Here is a 20,248-nt window from a genome sequence, read left to right on the forward strand (position 1 = left end):
GCTCTGGAGTTAACTTCAACCTTTTAACTATTGTGAATATGTCTGTACAGATACAGGAGTGGGCAAAAGTAGGTTAATAATAATAAATAATACAATAATTAATAATATAAGAAAGAACTGTGTTTCATGTACTCACAACTCCAAACCTACTTTCACCCACCCCTCTATCTGTCCGAGACTGCTTTCAGCTCTTTTGTAAATGGGAGGTTTGTTTTTTTTAGAAATTAAATTGCTAGATAATATGGTAAATCTATTGTTGTACTTTTGAGGAACCACCACCATACCCTTCCATAGCAGATGTACCATTTTCTTTTCCACCTGTAGTGTAGAAGGGTTCCGATTTCTCCACATCCTTGCCAACGTTTATTATTTTCTGGTTCTTCATAGTGGCCTTCCTAATGGGTTTGAGGTGGTGACAATAAAGAATTATTAATATTTTAATTGTTATAGTGGCGATGTTATACACACATGTATAATTTTTTAAATGCAGGTTCCTTTTTTTATTCAAGAGAGAAAATATGCTTAATTACTTAACATTAAGTGATATTTTAAAATAAAAAATATAGAATAAGAGTGGGAATTTAGTCATTCAAATATTTGTCAATATCATTGGCGCTAACACTGGTAACTTTCAGCAAGCTTAACATTTTTTTTTTAATTTCAGAGATAGAGAAACATTGATTTGTTGTTTCATCTGTTTATGCATTTGTTGATTGCTTCTTGCATGTGCCCTGACTGGGGACTGAACCCGCAACCTTGGTATATTGGGACGACGCTCTAACCACCTGAGCCACCCAGCCAGGGCCTATACTCACATGTATATTTTTTAGAGTTCTTACTTCTTAGAGATACATACTAAAATATTTGTGGATTAAATGATATCATGCATAAGATTTGTTTGTATGTATGTATGTATTGATATCCTCACTGAGGACATTTTTTCATTGCTTTTAGAGAGAGGAAGGGAGAGAGGGAAACATCGATGGGAGAGAAACCTCCATTGGTTGCCTGTACCTACTTGGACTGGGGATCAAACCTGCAGCCTAGGTTTGTGCCCTGTCCAGGGATTGCCCCACAGCCTTTTGGTGTATGAGAAGATGCTCCAACCCACTGAGCCACGCTGGCCGGGGCTAGGATTTGTTTTTTTAATAGTACAGTTTTGAGGACGGGGGATAGGAAGGTAGAAATGAGACAAAATGGTGAAATACTAATAGTTGTTTAAATTGGATGATGGGCAGACCCCTGGTAGTTCAGGTGGCTCAGCTGGTGAGAGCATTGTCCCAATAACCCAAGGTTGCAGGTTCAGCCCCAGGTCAGGGCACATGCAGGAATCACCCAATGAATGGGCACATAAATAAGCGGGACCACAAATCGATGGTGCGCTTGCTCTTTGGCGCACGCTCTCGCTCTTGCTCTCACTCCCTTGCTCTCTCCCCCCCAGTCAATAAATTTAAAAAAATTTTTAATTAAAAAAAATTCAATAATGGGCATGAGGATTCAGTATACTGTTCTCTCTTGTTTTGTGTATTTTTTGAAATTTTCCATTAAGTCACAGTCCATTCCCATCCTTGCTCTCTGTCCACACTCCCTGTGGTGCCCTTTGCACTTCAGAAACATTCAGCATTTTTTTCTGCTGGCCTTCCTCCATCCACTCCCGCTTGGTGCTCTTTTGTGTATCCCTGCCTTTGCCTCTCAGCCTGGAACGTGTTCCCCACTTGTGAATGACTCCTCTCCTCCTCGAACACCTAGCCCTTGGGCCCGGCCTCTCTCGCTTCCATTACCACTCTGGCCGGCCTTCATAGCTGCTTCACCACATCCCAGCTCCTGGGAACAGACTGTCTTATTTATCTTTTTATCCCCACCGCCTGCTGCCCAGCTTAGAGCATAGTAAAAAGCTAGTGCGTAGCTGAATGTACTGTTACTTTGTGCACAGTCTCTATAGGGCAGTGCCTGGCCACAGAGTAGGCCCTTGGTGGTGAGCACTGCTTGAACCCGCGAGGGCATCTCCTGGTCTAGGGCAGTCATTGATACCAGCAGGATGGTGTTGTGAGCCTTGAACGCGAAGTGGAGCTTCAGGTCGTCTGACCCAGGGTCGTCATTGTGCAGGTCGTCATTCAGAACCAGAACCAGAACGCAGATCCTGGAAGGCGCGCGTCTGGGGCCGCAGCCAGTGTGTGGAGAGCCTGCTTCGTTTCCTGTGTGCTCCCAACCGTCTGAACCTCCGGTGGCTCTCCAGCTGGTTTTTCTATAGCAAAGAAAATAGTACGAGAAGCAATCTGTGCAGCAATTTTGTTTCTCAGTATAAAATGTAAATTTTTCCTTTCTGCTTTATAATCATACAGGAAGAGACTACATTGTATAAAACACGTGGCCAAGCTTGCTATCCAAAAAAGGTGAGAGCCACGTGTCCCAGGGACACACGTGGCCTTCCCAGTTGATAATGTGCTGTAATTATGTAAAACAGCCATTGGAGGAAGGTGGGTGAGGGGAAACAGGATCTTTCTGTACTCTCTCTGCAACTTCCAGTCAATCTATAATTCTTTTAAAACAAAAAGTTGTAAAAGGTGATGGTAAAATGTCTAGGTACCAAACTAAAGTTTTCTGGAAGACGCAGCTCTAAGGACCCTGGTCCTCAGCGCGTCCCGGAGGCGGCCCTGCCGAGGAGCGGTGCTCCCGGGCCTCTCTGCTGCTTTGCTCCTAGGCCTCCAGATGCCGAGCCGCCGCGGTGAACACTGTCTTAAAAATGGGACTCTTCAGTAGCAGACTATAGACAGTTCTGAGATAGGTGATCTCTTTGTTTTCTTTTTTAATAAAGTTTTTATTTATTTATAGAGAGAGAGGGAGGGAGAAAGAGGGAGAGAAACATCCATGTGAGAAGCATCGATTAGTTGCCTCTTACACAGTCCCAAACCTGCATCCCAGGCATGTACCCTGACTAGGAATCGAACCGGTGACCTTTGGGTTTCTGGGGTGACACCCAACCAACTGAGCCTCACCGGTGAGGGTAAGGGTGCCTTTTTCTTTAATTATTTTACAAAGAAACATTGGTGGCATTGGTGTGGGGGTTTTTCTCATAGCACAGCGTGTTTTTCTGGTAAGGTCTCCTTTATGGGGCTCTTTGTGCCGACCAGAGGAGGTGCTTTTTTTCTTAGAGTTTAAAACTCTGACTCACTCTCTGCAGTTGGTGTTTCATGCCAGACTCCTCTTCCAGCTCCCCAGGTGGAAGTGGGATGTGTCGGAGCCTCACGCCCATCTGTCTCGGAGAGGGCAGGGCAGTGGGCCTCGGAGCCGGTCCTGCCCAGGGCCTCTGGAGCGCTCAGTGCTCAGAAGACCCCGTGGAGCCCCTGCTCCGCTCCCGTCTGCCGCGGAGCGGGAGCAGCGGCTCTTACCCTTTGGGGCCTGTGAGGCGGACCAAGATTGTGAAACTCAGCAGGGAGCGGGGGTTACAGGTGCCGCGTGCCCTGTGAGGCACACGGGGAAGTCAGGACTTGTCCCTGTCACCCTTGGCTCACATCTTTTTCTGAATCAAAGTTGCTACTTGACGTGGGTTTCCAGGATTTTTCTTCAAATCATTGAAACCTTGACTGTTACCAAAGTGGATCCGCTTTACCTGAAGAGGGTCTTTCCGACCCACGCACCCCGAGTGTATGTGCCGGGCGCTAGAAGAGCTTGGGGGACGGGGGGGGGGGGGGGCGCGGAGAGCCAGCATGGTGGTCGGTTGAAATTGCCAATATTTAACCACTGCTACCTCAGAGAGTTACGATTTTACTTATTGCGGCCTGTACGTTGGAGGGGCGCCCGTGAGCCGCCCTGCGGCGTGCGGCGTGGGCGCGCTTGCAGAGTGGGCGGGGAGCCACACTCGTGCCGGAGCCAGGAGGGCGGCCGGGAAAGGGTGACAGGGTGAGACGTGCGCTGGACCCCAGGGCAGACCGTGGGTGAGGCTGGGGCTGCGGCAAGACTTCCTTTAGACGAGCCTAGACTGATGCAGGCCAGCCCGCGGGTGCTGGCGGAAGCGGGGCGGCGTGCGGAGTCAGGAAATGCCGAGGCGGTGGGCTCAGTGGGAGCGGGCTCGCGGGGCGGGGCGGGGCGGGGGGCGGCAGGAGGGGCCCCTGGTTTCCGGTCCGTGTGACTGCGTGGTTAGACGGGGCCTGCCCTGAGGCAGGAGCGGAGGCAAGGCGAACAGCCGGGAAGACGCTGCTTCGGGTTTGGACAGATTTAGTCTCAGGAATCTGTGCCCCCTATTAGAGCGCGCCAGGCAGGTGGTTGGACAGACAGCCTGGAGCTTGCACACGTGGATAGTCAGAGTTAGCACATTCATTCATAAACATTTACTGAGTGTGAGGTACTGTTCTAGGTACCAGGGTCTCTGCTTTTCATTGCGATGGGGAAAGCTGTGCCCATTCCGATGAGCGCCTCCAGTGGCGGAATTAACAAGAGATGGGTAGAGAGTGACTGTAATGGAGGAGTAGGTGATGGGAGAATGACTTTGGGGAGCCAGGCCACCCTGGGAAATAAGGAGGGAAGAGTGTTCTGGGCAAAGAGAAGAGCAAGTGGAAAGGCCTTGAGGCAGAATGAGCCTAGCACCTTTGCGGACCTGAAGGGGGCGGGGGGGGGGGGGGGGGGCGAGCCCCAAGCACAGTGGGGGGCTGTTCTGGGTGTTCCGTGTGGACACAGGAGCTCGGGTGGGTGAGATCACTGGGAGTGTGTGCAGAGTGAAGACAGGACAGGACTCTTGATCCTTTTTGTTTTTAAATGTATCTATTTTATTGATTACGCTATTAGAATTGTCCCATTTTTCTTTCCCCTTTATTCCCTTCTGCCCTGCCCCCCGCCCCCCGCATGACCCACCCTGAGTTCATGTCCATGGGCAGTACGTAGAAGTCCTTTGGCTTCTCCATTTCCTATACTATTCTTAATCTCCTGCTGTGTATTTTGTACCTTCTGTTTATGCTTCTTATTCCCTGCACCTTTATTTGAAGGGCAGACCTACCTAAAAGGAGATGGAGAAGAAACAACCAGGAAAGTGGAAAAGAAAGAGAATGAGCAAAAGAAATATGAGGAAAGGGCATGAAAGATGCAGAGAATTACTAAGTGGCAGATGATGAACAGAGAGAGGGAAAGACTGAAAGTGTGGACTGTGTTTAGCAGCATGAAGATCATTGCTGGCCTTGGAGAAAGCAGTTCTCCCAAACCCTCCCTTCCTTCTACTCGCACATTCAATGTCCAGTCACCCTGACTGTTCCAGAGGATGGAAGCCACCTTGTGGTGGACTGACTTGCTGGCTCTGGGGGTCAGGGGAGCGTGTCGGACTGATAGGAGGGTGACAGAGGGGGGAGGAGGGAACGGGAATGCCCAGGGAGAAGGGGCAGGAAGCACTGGGTGGTGCCCCAGGTGGCTGACCGCAGGCAAGGAGCGCTGATGAGAGAGCCCCCTGCCCTAACCAGCCACCTCTGTGTGTTAACGCGGGGTGGAAGAGTATGGGCGTTGTCATTTGGGGGAGTTTGACCACAAAGCACACCGGAATTTCAGTGGTGGGTGGTGGAAGGCAGAGGGCGTGGAGGGGCTGTTACGGAAGCCTGGAGGGTCAAGCAGGGTGTCCGGATGCTGATTTGGTGTCCAGAAGGTGTGATAGCTCCAGCCCGATGGGGAGCAGCCTCGGTATCTTGGGGCCCCTCTCCCAGAAGAGAAGGTGGTGGGTGGCACAGGCTAGGGTGGGAGTCGGGCCCACAGGGTACGTGCACGCGAGACCAGCCGGGTGAGCATCAGGCCTGCAGTGCCCCTCGGCAGAGCTCCCCTGTGGAGGGAACGGGTACTGGTCGTGTTATCCCAGAGCTCCAGCCTCCCGGAAGCCTGGCACCACGAGGCCACTTGGTAGTTAGGACAAGGGCCCCAGAGCTGAGCACCCACAAGTACAGTACGCGGACAGCAAGCACGTGCATGTGTTCAGGGCAGCCGGTGTTTGTTCTTAATGTTACCTGTTCAGGCCATTTCCCCATCTCTTTTGTGAACTCTTGGAGATTAGGCTTTGCTCACATTGCTCTTTCTACAGTGCCCTGCCAATGCCCAGGGTTTAAACGTCTGCCACGACCACCACGTCTCGCAGTCCCCACGCCCACCCCGGTCATTCCAGTTTGCTGTTTTCCTTTGGCTAAACAATGGTTACTGCAAAAATAAGTTGTTGCTTTGGAACTTGTCTGCATCTGTTTGCATGTGGATATTGAAAGAGAGCGTGGTAGCTTTTATAAATGTTAGGGCCAAGAAGGGTTCTGTTTCTAGTTGGGGACAGTTGGCCAACTCGTAAGTCCCTTGACCTTTTAGGTGTCCATCTTCCTCCATAGGAAAATGGACCACTGGTCAGGTTTACAGACAGCCCAGACCTGACACTGAGGAACAAATGATTTTCCAACAAGACTATAATAGAAAGAATAAAAATGTAAGAAAAACTTGCAACTCATTTTGATTTCCTTCAGACAGGTGAAGTGGGTGTGAATTTACTGTCTTTTATAGGAAGGGTCCATTTTAGGAGTGTGGTTTCTTTCCCCTTCTCACCCCTAGGTGGCAGCAGGAAGCAGAGAGCAGAGGAACCGACACAAAAAGCAGAGTGTTCTTGAGCTGGGTCCTAGGATTGGTGTTTCGCTTATACCTCTACCCTACAGTTCCATTAATCAAACATTCCCAAGTTTTTCTGAGCTAATTTAGGTCCCCGGATATTGATTTAAAGACATACTGGGTTCTCCTCCATCCTAAGGGCTTTTAAGAGTGGGTGGGGGTTTGAGGGGAGGTCCCAGGGGACGATTTCAATAGAATAGTCATCAGCTGTCCAGGTGTGTCCTTTCAGGGTCGTGGTCTCCACTGATGGGTCGGTGCCAGGGCAGGGGGTCCTTAGTCAGTGCCCCTGGCCCTGAGGCCACCAGGGCCTCACTTTGTCCGGCTTCTGCCAGGAGCTGGAACGCAGCCGAGGCCTAGGTGTTACCCCTAGGGGTTAATGCCTGAGGGCGCGTCGGGCCAGGGCCACTCACGCGGCCGCGGTCCCTCCACTGCGGGTGCCTGACCACTAGCGTGAGCAGAGACGGGCCAGGGGAAAAGGCCGCCCTCGGAGCCGGGTCCTGGGTTTCCCGGCTTTGCCTGCTGCAGGGCACCGGGGTTTTCTGCCCTGGTGAGGTGACCTTCTGCACCTGGCTGTCATCCTTCTCTGCTCACGTCTGTCAACTGCCAGCCTCATAACAAGAGTAAACGTAGGAAACGAGCAGCCAGCGTCAGAAGCTGAGCGTCGGCACCTCTGTTAGTGGAGGAGCCCTGTCCTGACGGCCAGAAATGGGGCTGGGGAAGCAGTAGGCAGACAGTGCCTGCCCCCCTCCTCTCCCACTTCCTGAAATCCCTGCCCTTGCACGCTCAGGGTGCTTGCTGCTCTACTGCTTGCATAAGTCAGCCACTCGCCTTACTCTGTAGCCATGTCCCTGTGTGGTGCATACCCTGGAAGCCTGGGAGCCCATGAGGAGAGGAGACGGCCCTATTTGCCTTCGGAGTCCCCAGCGCTTGTCCCTGGCACAGAGCAGTCTCTTCCCATAAGGGCAGCTGAACAAACCTAGCTGAGGACAAGAGGAAACAAGAATATCAGTGCAGACAGACAGATCTGACTGTGTGGTCCGATGGTCTGGATAAGGAGGGGGCTTGTAAAGGTTGGTGACTGTGCGCAGGTGACAGGATGTTCACAGTTGGCAGGAAGAGAGTGGGACAAAAGCAGGAGAGAAGGGGTGGGGCAACAGGATGGGGCCTGGTGCTGGCGACCACTGCCAGGGCCCCTCAGCTGAGAGCAGCAGCCGCCCAGCTAAGCTTGCGGGGACACGAAGGGGTAAAAAGGCCAGGCCGGAGGGCCAGGGCTGACCTCAGGCGCAGCTTGATCCAGGACTCACATACGCCCTCAGAGCGTGCCCGTACCCTCTGCCTCCTCCTCCTCGGCTCCCCTCTCGGGCACACCCTTACACTGACCGACAGCACAGGCTTGCGTCCCGCTGAAGTCCGGGACTGACCCGTCAGCTGTGACTGGATCGCTTTCCCGCAGCTGAGCCCGTGGTCCTGACTCGGGCAAGGTCACAGGCCCTGAGGTGGAGAGGGGCCACCCGGGAGGGGACATGGGGCTGTTCCCAGAGTGGACTGAGCACACGAGTCACTCTTCTCCATGTTTTTCAGCATCTCCATGACACGGTGAAGAGGAGTCTCGATAACACTGCCTCCCCTCAGAATGGTGACCAGCAGAATGGCTATGGAGACCTCTTTTCTGGGCACAAGAAGACCCGCCGGGAGGCCCCCATGGGAGTAGGTGTCTCTTCCAACGGTCTGCCTCCAGCCTCCCCCCTCAGTCAGCCCGACGAGCCTGGCGCAGAGGCCCTGCAAGCCAGCGGGAAGCACCCCCTGGGGCTGGACTCCGTGAGCAAGAAGTGTCTGGCGGACTCAAGCCTCCACCTCAATGGAAGCGGCAACCCCGGCGAGTCGTTCCCTCTGAGCCTGAGTAAAGAGCTGAAGCAGGAGCCCGTCGATGACCTGCCGTGCATGATCGCAGGGGCCGGAGGCTCCATGTCCCAAAGCAACCTCATGCCTGACCTCAACCTTAACGAGCAGGAGTGGAAGGAGCTCATTGAGGAGCTGAACAGGTCAGTGCCCGATGAGGACATGAAAGACCTGTTCACTGAGGACTTCGAAGAGAAGAAGGACCCAGAGTCTTCTGGCTCTGCCACACAGCCTCCCTTGGCCCAGGACATTAATATTAAGACAGAATTCTCTCCAGCAGCCTTTGAACAAGAACAGTTAGGCTCTCCCCAAGTGAGGTCCTTTATGGGGCCTTCATCTGGGCCTGTGAGCACAGATTCCCCAAGCCTAGGGGGCTCTCAGCCTCTGTTCCACACTTCTGGTCAGCCCGGGGCAGACAACCCCAGTCCCAGCCTGATGCCGGCGTCAGCGCAGGCCCAGAATGCACAGAGGGCCATCTCCAGCGTGGCGCTGCCCAGCCAGGGCCCGGGAGGGGCCTCAAAGCTGTCCTCCGCCCACCAGCTCCAGCAGATCGCCGCCAAGCAGAAGCGCGACCAGATGCTCCAGAATTCTCAGCAGGCTGCTCAAGCACCGGCTCCAGGCCAGGTGTCCGCCTGGCAACAGACAGGCCCCTCCCACAGCCCCTTGAATGTTCCTTATGCCATGGAGAAGCCTGCCAGCCCCCCTGGCTACAAACAAGACTTCACCAACTCCAAACTACTCATGATGCCCAGTGTGAATAAGAGCACCCCTCATCCCGGAGGCCCCTACCTCCAGCCCAGCCATGTAAACCTGCTGAGTCACCAGCCGCCAAGTAACTTGAGCCAGAGCACCGTGACTAGCCAAGGGTCTGTGCTGGACTATGGCAATACCAAGCCCCTTTCTCATTACAAAGCTGACTGTGGGCAAGGTGGCCCTGGGGCGGGCCAGAGCAAGACGGCCCTGATGACATATCTCCCCCAGCAGCTGCCTCATCTGGGCAACGAGCAGAACTCCTTGTTTCTGATGAAACCAAAGCCAGGAAATATGCCCTTCCCTTCTCTGGTTCCTAACCAGGTGAGCCTGTGGCTTTGTGTTCTTACTCTGCACCCCTCTGGTTACCAGGTCCCACGTGGCTGGGAAACAAAGGGAGGGAGGGAGGGAGGGAGCAGCTGTGGTGGTTCTTTGATTCCTTGGGAGTGAAAATTGATCAAGCAAACCTGGGTTGAGTCTTAAACAAAAATAGGGTAAAATTCCTTTGGTTTTTTTTTACACGCTTTTGAGGAATCACCTGCACTTAGTCTCACATCTCGTTCATGCCACACAACTTAAGTAATTTGTGGCTGGATTTTGTAGGTAAAGATCAGACTTACTGTGCTTCCTAAGAGTTTTGCCTTTTTTGTTTTTGTTTTTTTTTTTACCACCTTTCAGATCTCTATGTTCAAAATACCTTAAGTTTTAGGCCCTGGCCAGGGAGCTCAGTTGGTTATAGCATCGTTTCAATGGCCCTAGGTTGCGGGTTCCATGTTCTGTCAGGGTACATATAAGAATCAACCAATGAATGCACAAGTACATGGAACAACAAATCAATGTGTCTCTCTCCCTCTCCCTCCTCCTTCCTCCCAAAAATCATTAAAAAACATACCTTAAGTTTTATTTGTTTAAAGACTTTATTTATTTATTTTTAGAGAGAGGGGAAAGGAGGGAGAAAGAGAGAGAAACATAAATGTATGGTTGCCTCTCGCACGCCCCCTAACAGAGACCTGGCCTGCAACCCAGGCATGTGCCCTGACTGGGAATCGAACTGCCGACCCTTTGCTTCACAGTTTGGCACTCAGTCCCCTGAGCCACACCAGCCAGGGCAAAACCTTAAGTTTTGGTAAGCTTATAACCTTCTAGGTGAGTGCTGCTTCCAACACATCTAAGTCCCATGGTTCTTTAGTTGTGATGCACAAGCCTAGCAGAATCATGGCTCTGCAGGTGGCCATGATTTACATAGCTGCTCTGCTCCCCTGCGTCTAAGATACCTCCTCCCTGGGAGACCCCCGATGGCTGGGCCTGAGGAGGTAACAGAACACCTCAGGCCTCCTCAGAGAGAGTGCGCAGCGTGCTTGCTTTGCTCCTTCCACCATGTGTCCTGTACTTTTTTTTTTTTTTTTTTTTGGATCCATTGGAACTTGTCTCCTGGTCTTTGCTACTCTAAGTAGTCTTTGGTGAATACCTTTGTGCGTACCTGCGTGTATTTGTAGCTGGTGATAGCATGAAGAAGTTGACACAGTCATGTAGTGGCAAAGGTGTATAAATGGGCACAGTGCTTTTTTAACATAATTTTGGCATTATGTGTTTTTCCTAAGCCATAAAAATATTCTTAAGCATTGACACATTATACCCCTGCAAGAAATAATGCCCCCAAAAGAGAAAGTTATATGTAGGATACTCATTGCATGGTTATATCTAATGCCCCCAAACTGGAAGCACTTTAAGCATCTTGCAACAGGAGCAAGCCTGCATGTGTAAATGTTGAAACTTTCGCTTATGCCAACCATTAAACTGCTGCACAGCCACGAAAAACCATCTTAAGAGTGGCCAGTGACGACTGCCATTTTAGGAGCACTTTGCACCTCACAGAGCACTCTGTAGCCCATGAGCTGCTGCTAAATGGGGTGAGGGGGTACATCAGAATCTGCTCTACGATTAGACTCCTGTAAAGATTAAATACACAAATGAATAAGGACCGCAGAGGAGCTTAAGAAGTTGAACTTGTTTAAGTGATAATTGCTTTTTGCCTTTTTCCTGCTTTGAGTTAAATTTTCCTCTTTCAAATGTAAGTAATGATATTGCGGTAACATTGTGGTAACCCTTGACATGACTCTCACTTTGGTGCACGTATTAATAGAAAATATGAGCATGAGGATCTGACAAAAGGCAAGCAGTCTCTCCCAGGAAACTGCCGTACACAAGTGGGCAAACAGCAATTTCAGGAGGTTCAAGAACAGCCCCGCCACCAAGAACTCAAGGCTTGCACACTCGGAACGTAGTGTGTCTCCATCACCCGGAGCCCCTCCGAGCGCTCCTTGGGGCTCTCCGTACTCAAGCATTCCAGGGAGCAAGGGCATAAAAGCTGCAGTTGCCTCCAGAAGCTGTTGGGTGCAAATGTGTCAACCTAAGTGTAAAACCACACCTTTGCCACTGGCAAATCGAAGGAAGCAAAGCCAGCCTGCTGCTTGTAACTGTTTGTCGCTGCACCTGGATGTGCGAGTGCTCACTCTGTTGGTGTCCGGTGCCGCCCTGGAGGTCGGCTGTACTTGGCGGCCTGGGCAGGGAGCCCGGATCTCCCTGGGTGGAGCTCACCTGCTCTGGTCAGGGCTTACAGACTTCTCCCTGTCCCACCTGACTCCAGACCCCCTTGTCTGTATTACCAGGAACAGAACCCTTCCAACGTCCCTGTGCCAGCCCAGGCCTCCAGCGTGGGGACCCAGCCGCCCACCGCGTCTGTGGCCAGCACTCCCAGCGGCGCCCCCTATCTCGGCAGCCAGCAGCAGGCAGCTGTCATGAAGCAGCATCAGTTGCTTTTGGATCAGCAGAAACAGAGGGAGCAGCAGCAAAAGCACTTGCAGCAACAGCAGTTCTTGCAAAGGCAGCAGCACCTTCTGGCAGAGCAGGTAAAGAGAAAGGTGGGAGAATGGCCACCCCGGCCCCCGCCCTGTGCCTCCAGGTCACCGCAGGGCCACGTGCTCCCCTGGGCCCGAGGTGACTGTGCACTCATTCCATGTTTGTGGGTAGTAGAGTGCTCTGCCCTTTTCAACCCTTTTCTGGGAGTGGTGTTTCTCACAGTGGTGACCCGTGTCAGAAGCAGCTTTATGTCACTTAATGAGGATTAATGAGGCCTAATGATGACAGTCTGTGGCTGAAACCCTACGTGTTAGAGACATTTTTCCATGTCCAAGCTCCCCAGTCCATCGATTTCACTTGGGACCCAGCTTGGTTGTAAGTGCAGAGTCCGTGACAGGCAGAGTGTGAGGCGGGGACACCGAGACCTGCCTGAGGCACTGTGGTTTGCAGGGACAGGGCCAGCAAGCCCCCCTAAGTGCTGCGGTTCGCCCACTCGCTCACCAAGTATGGTGTGCAGGTACCAAGGTTACAAGGCTTCGCAGGATTTTAAATCACATCCTGAAGACATAAAGGAGAACTAGCCATCCAGCAGTTCAGGTTGATGGTGACTTTAAAACCCATGTTACTGCTTCAGTTCTGCCTTTTTTTAAATGACAGCTTTATACATGACATTTGAATTGTTTCCCCCATTTAAAGTGACACCTAAAAAGGAGCCCTGTACCCATTAAAAGTTACTCCCCTCATCTTCCCAAGCCTAGGCATCCACCTGCCTACTTTTTGTGAACGTTTCATGTAAGTAGATTCAAGGTTCGGCCGTGTTGTGGCGCGTATCAGTACTTTCCTCCTTTTTATGGCTGAGTAATATTCTGTTGTGTGACTGTCACATTTTAATTCTCCATTTACCTGTTGATAGACAGTTGGGTTGTTTCCTGAACTTTTTGTGGACATAGGTTTTTAATTTTCTGAGTGTTTAATTCTTTACGGGTGGAATTGCTGGATCATATGGTAACTCCTACATTTAACCTTATGAAAAACAGGCTGTTTTACAAAACAGCCGCGCCATTTTACGTGCCCACAGAAGTGTATGGAGGTGCTGGTTTCTCCATGCCTTCGCCACGCCTGTTGTCTTTATTCAAGCTGTCCTGTGTGAAGCGGCACATCGTTGTGGCTTTAATTTGCACCTTCCTGATCTGCCCTCCCGTTTTCTTTTTTTTTTTTACGGGAAGGGAGGGAGAACACAAGGGAGAGAAACATCAATGTGTGGCTGCTGCATCTTGCATGCCCCCTACCGGGGACCTGGCCCACAACCTAGGCATGTGCCCTGACTGGGAATCGAACTGGCGACCTTTTGGTTCGCAGGCCGGCGCTCACTCCACTGAGCCCCACCAGCCAGGGCTGCCCTCCATTTTTTAAAAACCAATGCACCACTTTTCTTTTTTTAATATTGCTCCTTAACTCTGGCTCATACTTCTGCTTCATAATGTTTTGTTAAAAATCCCCAAAAAGAGATTGTGAGCATTATGTCCACAGGAGCCCATCTATGAGTAACAAGCTTGGACAGTTTTCTTTCAGCTCTGTTTGTTTGTCTTATGTGGGTCTGTGTTTGCTCTATTGGCATTTTAAGGAGAAGCAGCAGTTTCAGCGCCATCTGACCCGCCCACCACCCCAGTACCAAGACCCGACTCAGAGCACCTTCCCACAGCAAGTCGGCCAGTTCACAGGTGAGGGACGCCCGCAGCGGGGGCGGGGGCGGGGGCGGGGGCCGGCGGGTGCTGTGCGGGCGGCGGCACTCCGCTGTATGCTTCGGCCCGCCCAAGAGGCCTGTGGCGGCAGACCGCTTTGGCTGCATGCGTCGGCTGGGTCTCTGGCTGCACCATCCTATGAGCAGGAAATGGCTTCTGTAACTGTTAAGAAGGTTCTTTGCTTCAACAAAATGACCTCTCCCAGTTTCCAGATAAGGAGAGACTTCCTGCCTTCGAGTGGCCTTTGCTTCTTTGTTTTTCTTCCTGTCTGCTCACTTTGCTGTCACAGGTGGCAGCACCAGCCATGGACAGTTGGCCAAGAAAGGGCGGGAGGCACTCAGGGGTCTCAACTGTCACGTGTCAGACATGCGAAGGAATCTGGCGGCCATTGCTTGGGCTTCTGCTCCAGAAATACAGAGAGGTGCCAGTTGACGGGTGCAGAAAAGTGTGGTCGGCTCTTCCTGGAGCGTCTTCAGAACCTGTCCTTTCCTTGGTCAGTGACTCTCACTGTAAAGTGTCCCAGAGGAACTGACCACAGCTGTGCACCCTGGAAGAGGCCTTGGGGGAGTTCTGTGTGCGTGCTGACCAGGACCGAGGGGCCGAAGTCAGCGGGCGTCTCCGAAGCCTGGGCCTCAGCTGTCTCTCCTGCTCTCGTCCCCTCTGATGTTGCCGTGGGCTCTCGGTGGGAGGGGAATTGGCTGTTTCTTTTCCTCACCCCAGTGGTTAGGTGAGTGCCAGTGGGGAGAGCGAGAGGAGAAACAAAGCGCACAGCTGAGGCCGGCCCTGGGCAGCGGCTCTGCTGCCGCAGACACTCGCTCCGCCGCGCTGCCACCCTGCAGCCGCCGCTCGAGGCAGAGCCCCAGAGCGCCAGCTCCCTGGGCACAGGGCCTCTGGTCCGATGCCTCCCTGTTTTCCCAGCACAGCACCCGCCACAGAGCAGGCGCTCGCAGATTCCCACGGGTTGCAGTCGGGGCAGTCCCCTCCGAGGGCGGCACTGAGCGGTGGTGACGGCTGCCGCAGGCTGGTCCCTCTGAGGGCGGCAGCCCTTCTGGTCGGGCTGGGGCAGCTCTTCAGTGTTGTCTCTGACCAGCTAGTGCTTTCCCCACACCCAGCCACGAGTCCCCCACATGGACCACCTTTCATAACTCTGTACACACTCTTCTCTATCCAGAATCCTGCTGCTCCAAACTGTTAAACAGCTTGGCCTCTACCCTTCTAATCCTGATGGGTTTGTCCCCATTTTTCTGAAGCCTCCCAGGCCTCGTGCCTCCGTTCCCTGTCCCCCGAGCCTGCTGCCCGGCCTGGCTGCCGCCCTGCCGTGGCATGTGGCGTCTGCACCCCCGCAGACAGCCCTGGGTGGGCTCCGTGGAGCCCAGCGCCAGCGTCAGGTCTGCACAGGCAGAGGTAGGTGTGCCTTGGAAGGGGACCAGTGAAGGCCACTGGTTGCCCCTCTGCGGGCTTTGCCCAGCCCCCGCCTCTGTCTTCCTCTCCTCTGACAGGTTGCCCTGGGCCCCAGGAGCACCTTGTCTGGGGCCCCACCGACTGCGAGGTGCCTAGTGCTCCGATTCGGCCATCAGTGCCCATAGGGTGGCGGCTGTGCCTCGGCTCTGGGAGGCGTCTCCAGAGTGGTGGCCAAGAAGTGCCAGCTTGATTGACAGGATCTTCTCTGTCTTCCAGGGTCTTCCGCTGCAGTGCCAGGCATGAGCAGCCTGGGCCCGTCCAGCTCCAGCTGTCCCCGAGGGTTCCCTCCGGCCGGGACTCTGATGCCGATGGGCCCGGGACACGCTTCCGTGTCCTCTCTCTCCTCCAACTCAGGCCAGCAGGACCGCGCTGTGGTCCAGTTCCCAGGCTCCCAGGGCAGCCTCTACGGCATGGCCTCCAGCATCGCCCAGATGGCCGCCCCGCCCCCATCACAGGCCACCAACGGGCACGCCCACACTCCTCGGCAGACCGGCATGGGCCAGAACCCCGCGGTCTCAGCAGCCTATGGGCAGAACTCTCTGGGGAACTCTGGCCTCTCCCAACAGCACAATAAGGGGACCCTGAACTCTGGTTTAACTAAGCCACAGGTCCCGAGGGTGCCAGCGGCCATGGGAGGCCAGAATCCCTCCTGGCAACATCAGGGAATGCCCAACCTGAGTGGCCAGGCCCCAGGGGGCACGGCCGTCAGCCCCTTCACTGCAGCCCCCAGTTTCCACGTGCAGCAGGCCCACCTGAAGATGTCCGGCCCGCGGTTCCCCCAGGCAGCGCCCAGCAGGCCCATGGCCCCCGTGAGCTCGGCGGCCTCGGTGGGGCCCATGTTGCCTCCTGTGAGTGCGCAGCAGAGGACCGGCGCCACCGCCCCGGCACCTCCCCAGGGAGCCCCGCAGCAGGGCTTGCCGGGCCTGAGCCCTGGCGGGCCTGAGCTGGGGGCCTTCAGCCAGAGCCCCGCCCCGCCCATGGGCGGCCGGGCAGGGCTGCACTGCGCGCAAGCCTACCCTGTGCGGACCTCAGGCCCGGAGCTGCCCTTTGCCTACAGCGGGCAGCCAGGCAGCAGCGGGCTGGCCAGCATGGCTGGGGACGCCGACCTGATCGACTCCTTGCTGAAGAACAGGACTTCGGAGGAGTGGATGAACGATTTGGATGACCTTTTGGGGCCTCAATAATGGCAGGATTTGTGGTGTTTTCAGTGTTCCTACATCCTGTATTTTTGTTCTCATATTCAACAATGAGAAACTGTTTGGACCAAAAGCCCACGGCCCAGGTCCTGGGTGGGCAGAGCAGAGCCCGGGGCTGAGGTCCCACCTGGCTGGGGCCTGCGGAGCCTCTGCTCCAGCCCAGCGGTGTGGTCTGTTAGGCTGGCCCCAGACCATCTGCCGGCATCATCGCGTGCTGTGGGGACAGCGGGCAGGGTTTCACAAGTGGTTTTCTGTCCAAATGACCAAAAGCCAACAGGTGAAACAGTGCAGCCCCACAGTGTCCGGCTGGTGAGCGCCTGTGCCATCGTGTTGGCTTAACCCAGGATTTCTCCACATGCCCCACTTCAGGGAGCGGTTCTTGTTGGAACTTTATATAGCAGAACTATTTGCAATCTGTAGTGTAGAAAAGATTAAGTTTTAAAAAGGTTTTAAAGCAGGATAGGTGGTGGTTTAAGTTGATTAAGTGGCATTGGGAACCTAGGGCTTCCTTGAAGGGCCTTTTGTATTTGGGCTCTGTCAGCTTTCAGGAGAAAGGGAGGTCACTGGAAAAGCCTTTCCGTCAGTGCAGCTGGTGGCGGCTGCGCAGTGGGAAAGGCACAGGGTGCCATGAAGGCGGCAGAGCTGGTGACAGGCGTGGTCTGGCCAGCAGCCTTCCCTCCAGGATGCTGTCCTTCCCGGCGGGCACTTGCGAGGATGCTGGCGGAGGAGCCCCTCCGCCCAGGCGCAGGTAGCAGGCCCCAGGCCGCCCCCAGGCTAAATGCGGAAATGGAGCATTTGGGGTTCCTGGGTCCCCTTTGGCTGTGAGTCCCCGCCCTCTGCAGTGAGCTGTGCTGACAGTGCGGGTGTGATGGGCTCGAAGGGGCGCACCGGCCAGGTGTGCACAAAGGTCTTTCCTTCGCCCCGTCTTTTCCGATGACCTTTTTTCTGCCTCCCCTTTTTTACTCTGCAGCCCGACTGGAAAACCTCTTTGGGGCAATGATTTACTAAGTGGGCGGGGGAAAGAATGACTCATTACAACTCCCTAGGGAGACCTCGCATCGTAGGGAGGAGGAGCCGGCGCCCTGTTTGGCAGGGCGTGCCCGTAGCACGCCCGGCCAGACGGAGGGTTCGGCTTTGTTTTTACTCTTGCCACTCCCACGTCAAATGACTTGCACTTTTTAAAGAGAATTGCTTTATAACACTAATACATCCTTTTTAAAGATCCAGGTGGATTTCTCTTTTTAAGGTCTATGAATTAATGGACTTAACTAAGCTGAGAGTCCACAGAACGTAAGTATTACCTGGGGGCCGTCTGTGGAGGAGGAAGATGGCACGAGCGCTCCGTGTGAAGGAAGCGGGACGGCGAGCACAGCGCGAGCCCCTTGCCCACTCAGTGGGAAGAAAAGGGTCCCCGATGCGCGTGGTCTCAAGAGAGACCACCATGGTCTACTCAAGGAGTGTCCTGTGGAAAGGGCTGAGCCGAGGAGACGGGCCCCACGGGCAGCCGGAGTGGCTTGGGCGCAGGGACGGGGGGCTGGACACGCGTCGGTGACGCTCTGCACCTACAGTGCCTTGGTGAGGGCCCAGCCCTCGCCCCTCTTCTCTCAGAGCCATTCCCCCAGCCCTCCTTCCCTGCCTGTCCGGATGCTGGGTTTAGCTCTCGAGGAAGGGAGTGAATCCTGGAGCCAGTGAAGCCACCGCCCTCTTGAGCGAGCTCCCCAGTGTGGAGGGGAGGAGGGTGACTTCAGCAGGTTTCTACCAAAAAAGGCGGGCTGACCGCTAGTGACGGGCCCTTGTCCCTCTCTGGTCTCTCTCTGGCGGTTGCTCACCTCTGTCCCCAGGGCACCCTGCCTCCCTCTTGGGGAGGCTGCCCCCGCCTTAGTCCCCCTTAGTCCTGGGCCACCTAGACAGACAGACGGGCTTTTCGCCTGCTGTCGTGTCAGAGCAATAAAATGTGATGCTTGGGGTCCCCCCAGGGAGCTGCCCGTGGCTTTATGTATGACCCGGGTGATGGGGTGGTCAGAGGAAGGAACGCCACTTCAGCGCGACCCCCATCTGCCGGGAGCCATGACTCAAAAGGGTGCTGGGACTTTTGTTACACACATTTGCTTTGTGTAAATAAATGTTTACAATTTTATATTAAAGATGGAGTAAGCGTTAGAGCTCCTGACTGTATATTTTTTACTTTTATAGATTTTAAAACTATGATCCTTTATATATGTTTGGTGGAGCTATGATAAGTTTTATGGCAAACAGTTGGTATTGTTAACTTTTTATTGTCATCAAAGTACATAAAAATCCTATTAATCCCCTTATTCTTCTACTTCCCTTAACTCTGGTATACACCAAAAAGAACCCCTGACTTCCCTGTTTTATCATTATGAAATAAAAGTATTTTGCTAGCACAGAAACTGCCGTGGACTGACTTCCCAGGCCGCGCTGCAGGGCGGGGGGTGGGCTGCAGCTGCTTGGCTTGGTCATGGGTTTTCTTCTGAGATGCGGCACTGGGGGTGACAGGAAATCAGAGCTGACACCACTCAGGGCCCTCGGGCTCCCTCCCTGGGGCTTGTCCATGTCCCCAGGCCTCCAGTGGGGGAAGTTGGACCAGAGAAGTCAAATGTTTCACAGTCACACCTTCTAGATACCGCAGGTGTGCAGAGAGTCACACTGGGTCTCCGCGCGCATATAAAAGCCATATTCACAAACTTACAAAAGTTTACACTATGGTCTTAGTGTGCAGCCACATTATGTCTAAAACTATGTACATACCTTAATTTTAAAAAGGTTTATTGCAAAAGAAAAAAATTTAAACACTAGGTTGCTAAAAAATGCAAACTCAGCTTCAGCATCTTTTTTGCTTGGGGAGGTTTTGTCTCGGTACTGAGGGATCAGGGTGGCAAGTCCTTAAAATAAGACAACAGTGACCTCTGCTGCATCGAGTGCCTCTTCCTCATGAATTTCTCTGTAGCACGAGATGCTGTGTGACAGCAACTTACTCAGAGTAGAACTTTTTTCAAAACTGGAGTCCTGCAACCCTGCTGCTTCCACCTCTCCAGCGTCCTTACTCAGTCTTCACAGAATCGAAGAGCCAGGGCCTTCTCTGGATTCGGCTTTGGCTCAGGGGAGTGTTGTGGCTGGTTTGCGCTTCCATGCAGAGCGCGAACGCTGCCCTGGCCGGGGTGCTCCGCGGGCTGGAGCACCGTCCGGATGGGCCAAGCTTGCGGGTTCCCTCCAGGCCAGGGCACGCACGGTCAGCCGATGAATGCAGAGATGTATGCGACAACAAATCCACATTTCTCTGTCTCCCTTTCACTCGCTTTCCTCTCCTTTCTGTAAAATCAGTAAGTAAAGATTATCTGAAGATGACAAACTTTCTCCGTATCAACAGTGAGGGTTTCACCTTGCTCTGTGGCCACTGGAGCAGCACTTTAAACTTCCCGACAGCCCCCCGCTCTCAGCACACAGCCCGGCCGGCCTGAGAGGCCCGGAGCTCAGCCTGCCTCAGCTTCGACAGGCCTTCCTCACTTGGTGTAAGTGTTTTTGGCTTTTGATTTCAAATGAGAGGCTTCCTTTCACTTGAAAACTTAGAGGCCATGGTATGATTTTTATTTTGTTTTTAAAGATTTTATTTATTTTTAGAGAGGGGAAAAGAGGGAGAATGAGAGGAAGAGAGACATCATTGTGTGGTTGTGCGTCGCGCGCCCCCAACTGGGGACCTGGTCTGTGGCCCAG

At 53.5% G+C, this 20,248-nt stretch overlaps 1 protein-coding gene across 1 annotated transcript in view; it reads left to right on the top strand.

Annotated features, from left to right (window-relative positions):
- Positions 1-18,916, top strand: part of MAML1 (mastermind like transcriptional coactivator 1) — a 46,329-nt gene extending 27,413 nt beyond the window's left edge. Inside the window, exons 2-5 of the mRNA XM_054566272.1 lie at positions 8,191-9,582; positions 11,928-12,167; positions 13,742-13,838; positions 15,537-18,916. Coding sequence (XP_054422247.1) covers positions 8,191-9,582; positions 11,928-12,167; positions 13,742-13,838; positions 15,537-16,504 — 2,697 coding nt within the window. The 3' untranslated portion in view covers positions 16,505-18,916. The remainder of the gene's footprint in view (positions 1-8,190; positions 9,583-11,927; positions 12,168-13,741; positions 13,839-15,536) is intronic.
- The last annotated feature ends 1,332 nt before the right edge of the window (positions 18,917-20,248 follow it).

This window comes from Pteronotus mesoamericanus, unplaced genomic scaffold (genome assembly GCF_021234165.1).
Source record: "Pteronotus mesoamericanus isolate MK-2021 breed Mesoamerican mustached bat unplaced genomic scaffold, CSHL_Meso_final contig_171, whole genome shotgun sequence".
Classification (NCBI taxonomy): domain Eukaryota; kingdom Metazoa; phylum Chordata; class Mammalia; order Chiroptera; family Mormoopidae; genus Pteronotus; species Pteronotus mesoamericanus.